At 39.8% G+C, this 5,000-nt stretch overlaps 1 protein-coding gene across 2 annotated transcripts in view; it reads right to left on the bottom strand.

Annotated features, from left to right (window-relative positions):
- Positions 1 to 5,000, bottom strand: part of ephb4b (eph receptor B4b) — a 45,884-nt gene that overhangs the window by 11,019 nt on the left and 29,865 nt on the right. For both annotated transcript variants that reach the window (XM_026199847.1, XM_026199848.1), the window contains 3 exons: positions 1,254 to 1,367; positions 842 to 1,089; positions 438 to 653 (listed from right to left, as the gene is read on the bottom strand). In XM_026199847.1, coding sequence (XP_026055632.1) covers positions 438 to 653; positions 842 to 1,089; positions 1,254 to 1,367 — 578 coding nt within the window. The remainder of the gene's footprint in view (positions 1 to 437; positions 654 to 841; positions 1,090 to 1,253; positions 1,368 to 5,000) is intronic.

The raw sequence follows: 5,000 nt of genomic DNA on the forward strand, positions 1-5,000 counted from the left end.
AGATAAAAAAAATATAATATTCTAATTATGAAGTACAAGGCAGTCTCTGTAATATTCTGTAATTTATCACCACAAAAAAAGTTTGCAATTACAACGTAATAAAAAAAAATTTGCTAAAGATTTTTATCATTTTGATCACTTGACATTTTGGTCATTTTAATTAGAAAACTCACAAAATCTTTTTTTATTATTATAAAAAAATAATGTAAATGTTCTGATAAGTTCTGGAAATTTCTGACACCAAAAAATCATTTTGATCACAAAAACCACAAAAAAAGTGTATTTTTTATATTAAAAAAAACCACTACAAATTTTCATTAGCTTAGGAAATGAACATAATAAAACCAGTAATTTTAATCCCAAAAACGTAATGAAATGTTGGACTGTGCATGTGTGTGTTGCAGGGTAGGATGTGTGTGACAGCAGCAGATCCTCACCAGTGAGCTGGTGTACGTGGGGTCAGAAGAGTTCTCCGTCAGGAATCTGGACAGGCCGAAGTCAGACACCTTACACACCAGGTTACTGTTGACCAGGATGTTTCGCGCCGCTAGATCCCTGTGAACATAACTCATCTCCGACAGGTACTTCATACCAGAAGCAATCCCACGCAGCATCCCCACCAGCTGGATGGGCGTGAACTGACCGTCGTTCAGCTGCAGACGGAGAGAGAGAGAGAGAGAGAGAGACACAGGTGAGAGTGGGCGACACATCTGACCCGACATCAGACAGACAGAAAAAGAGACGGGTGAGAGCGGGCAACACTTCTGACCTGACATTAGACACAGAGAGAGAGAGAGAGAGAGAGAGAGAGAGAGAGAGAGAGAGACAGACAGGTACTGACCCGCAGGAAGGAGTCCAGTGCACCGTTCTCCATGTACTCGGTCAGAATCATCACGGGACAGGAAGCTGTGATCACTCCCTCCAGGTGAATGATGTTGGGATGCTGGAACTGACCCATGATTGACGCCTCTGACAGGAAGTCCCGCCTCTGCTTGTCTGTGTAGCCAGCCTTCAGGGTCTTAATGGCCACGTAGTTCTCTTTCTTCCCAGGAACCCTGAGCCGGCCGCGACACACCTCACCGAACTCACCTGCACACACATCACAAATGAAGACTATCAGATTCACACACACACAATAGTGTAATGTGAGCTGTGCTTTCATCAGGTGTGTGTGGCCCATATTACTGCTGTTCACACAGAAACACGAGCCCCGCGCCACACCTGCGCTCAACAATCACACACACGGTTCTCACCGGCACCGATCACCTCCTCGATCTTCACAAACGACACGTCGATCTCTTTAGCGAACTCCCTCACCAACTCGTTCGGATCCTCGTATGTGAACGGATCGATGTACACTTTCATCCCTGTGAGACACACACACACACACACACAATTACACCACAACAAAACATCTGAACAATGTCTGAAACCGTATGACCAGCTGTCTCTTCAGGATGAACTGCTCGTTGTGTTCCTCATGTGTAAGTCGCTTTGGATAAAAAGTAGGGCCGGGACTTTAACGCGTTAATTGAGATTAATTAATTACACAAAAAATAACGCGTTAACTAAGATTAACTAATTACAGAAAAAAAATTCCCGCATTTTTAATAACTTATTTTTGCACCGCGGAACGTTTCTCACTGGATGAGTTTCGGCGGACCGATTATACTGGAGCACCGACTAGCGCTCGCTTCGCATATCACTGCAGCACATCGAGCCTCAAGTATCACCTCAACGCAAAACATATAGCAGCTAGCGTGGACTTTACACTTTATGTTGAACTATGTATTATTTTGTTGGTGCAACAGTTTATGTTGAACTCTTTATTGTTTTGGCCAAGGTTTGTATACTTAGTATGTTATGGCCTCTGAAGCAACAGAGAGATGTTTTCTAATAGTCAGTGTTTCCAATGTTCTGAATGTAATTGACAGTATTGTGTTTTACTTAAAAAACACTTTACAGAAGGTTCCAGCACCTATAAGCTTCCTGAATTTCTGAAATGTACTATTTCTAAATTGTTTCTAAATATGCTTTTGCTACACTTCATGGCAAAAAAGTTTGGGCACGAACGTTTGGGCACCTCTTGCAGAATCTGTGAAAATGAGTAATTTTCAAAAAATAAGAGAGATCATACTAAATGCATGTTATTTTTTATTTAGTACTGTTCTGAGTAAGATATTGTACATAAAGGATATTAACATTTAGTCCACAAGACAAAAGAAATAGCTGAAATTATTAAAATAACCCCACTCAAAAGTTTGGGAACCCTTGGTTCTTAGTACTGTGTTCTGTCACCTGATGATCCTCGACTGTCTTTCTGTTTTGTGATGGTTGTGCATGAGTCCCTTGTTTGTTCTGAACAGTTAAACTGAGCAGCGTTCTTCAGAAAAATCTTTAAGCTCCTGCAGATTCTTCAGTTTTCCAGCATCTTTGCAGATTTGAACCCTTTCCAGCAGTGACTTTATGATTTTGAGATGCATCTTATCACACTGAGGACATTTGAGGGACTCAAACACAACTATTAAAAAAGATTCAAACATTCACTGATGCTCCAGAAGGAAACAAGATGCATTAAGAGCTGGGGGTGAAAACTTTTGGAATTTGAAGATCAAGGTAAATTGTACTTAGTTTGTGTACCGGGAAACATACACGTATCTTCTGTTGCTTACGAAGGGCAGAACTAAATGGAAAAAAATTATATTTCAACAAAATAAGACAAATTTGGCCATCTTCATCGTATATTTCCTCGCAGCCCGGTGAAACACACCAATTTGAAAAACTAATGGAATGCATAGTCGATATAAAAAATTGGATGACGAGTAATTTCTTAATGCTAAATTCAGAAAAAACAGAGGTGTTAATCATAGGGCCTAAAAACTCTACTTGTAATAAACTAGATCACTGTCTAAGACTTGATGGTTGCTCTGTCAATTCTCCGTCATCAGTTAGGAACCTAGGTGTGGTATTTGATCGCAATCTTTCCTTAGAAAGCCACGTTTCTAGCATTTGTAAAACTGCATTTTTCCATCTCAAAAATATATCTAAATTACGGCCTATGCTCTCAATGTCAAATGCAGAAACGTTAATCCATGCATTTATGACCTCAAGGTTAGACTACTGTAATGCTTTATTGGGTGGTTGTTCTGCACGCTTAGTAAACAAACTACAGCTAGTCCAAAATGCAGCAGCAAGAGTTCTTACTAGAACCAGGAAGTATGACCATATTAGCCCGGTCCTGTCCACACTGCACTGGCTCCCTATCAAACATCGTATAGATTTTAAAATATTGCTTATTACTTATAAAGCCCTGAATGGTTTAGCACCTCAGTATTTGAATGAGCTCCTTTTACATTATACTCCTCTACGTCCGCTACGTTCTCAAAACTCAGGCAATTTGATAATACCTAGAATATCAAAATCAACTGCGCGCGGCAGATCCTTTTCCTATTTGGCGCCTAAACTCTGGAATAACCTACCTAACATTGTTCGGGAGGCAGACACACTCTTGCAGTTTAAATCTAGATTAAAGACCCATCTCTTTAACCTGGCTTACACATAACATACTAATATGCTTTTAATATCCAAATCCGTTAAAGGATTTTTAGGCTGCATTAATTAGGTAAACTGGAACCGGAACACTTCACATAACACCGTACTTTCTACATCATTAGAAGAATGGCATCTACGCTAATATTAGTCTGTTTCTCTCTTGTTCCGAGGTCACAGTAGCCACCAGATCCAGTCTGTGTCCAGATCAGAGGGTCACTGCAGTCACCCGGATCCAGTACGTATCCAGACCAGATGGTGGATCAGCACCTAGAAAGGACCTCTACTGCCCTGAAAGACAGCGGAGACCAGGACAACTAGAGCCCAGATACAGATCCCCTGTAAAGACCTTGTCTCAGAGGAGCACCAGGACAAGACCACAGGAAACAGATGATTCTTCTGCACAATCTGACTTTGCTGCAGTCTGGAATTGAACTACTGGTTTCGTCTGGTCAGAGGAGAACTGACCCCAACTGAGCCTGGTTTCTCCCAAGGTTTTTTTCTCCATTCTGTCACCGATGGAGTTTCGGTTCCTTGCCGCTGTCGCCTCTGGCTTGCTTAGTTGGGGTCACTTCATCTACAGCGATATCATTGACTTGATTGCAAATTAAAACAGACACTATTTCAACTGAACAGAGATGACATCAATGAATTCAATGATGAACTGCCTTTAACTATCATTTTGCATTATTGACACACTGTTTTCCTAATGAATGTTGTTCAGTGCTTTGACGCAATGTATTTTGTTTAAAGCGCTATATAAATAAAGGTGATTGATTGATTGATTGATTGATTCAAAAGTTTTCACCCCCAGCTCTTAATGCATCTTGTTTCCTTCTGGAGCATCAGTGAATGTTTGAATCTTTTTTAATAGTTGTGTTTGAGTCCCTCAAATGTCCTCAGTGTGATAAGATGCATCTCAAAATCATAAAGTCACTGCTGGAAAGGGTTCAAATATGCAAAGATGCTGGAAAACTGAAGAATCTGCAGGAGCTTAAAGATTTTTCTGAAGAACGCTGCTCAGTTTAACTGTTCAGAACAAACAAGGGACTCATGCACAACCATCACAAAACAGAAAGACAGTCGAGGATCATCAGGTGACAGAACACAGTACTAAGAACCAAGGGTTCCCAAACTTTTGAGTGGGGTTATTTTAATAATTTCAGCTATTTCTTTTGTCTTGTGGACTAAATGTTAATATCTTTTATGTACAATATCTTACTCAGAACAGTACTAAATAAAATATAACATGGATTTAGTATGATCTCTCTTATTTTTTGAAAATTACTCACATTTTCACAGATTCTGCAAAGGGTGCCCAAACTTTTGAGCCCCACTATATATATAACTATTTCAGCTAGTTGCCAAAGAAACATATGAAACGAACTTAAATAAAAATGACTAACTATTTAGATATAGAAGAAAAAACTGTAACAACTTTTTAATAATTT

The sequence above is a fragment of the Carassius auratus genome, chromosome 23 (genome assembly GCF_003368295.1).
Source record: "Carassius auratus strain Wakin chromosome 23, ASM336829v1, whole genome shotgun sequence".
NCBI lineage: Eukaryota > Metazoa > Chordata > Actinopteri > Cypriniformes > Cyprinidae > Carassius > Carassius auratus.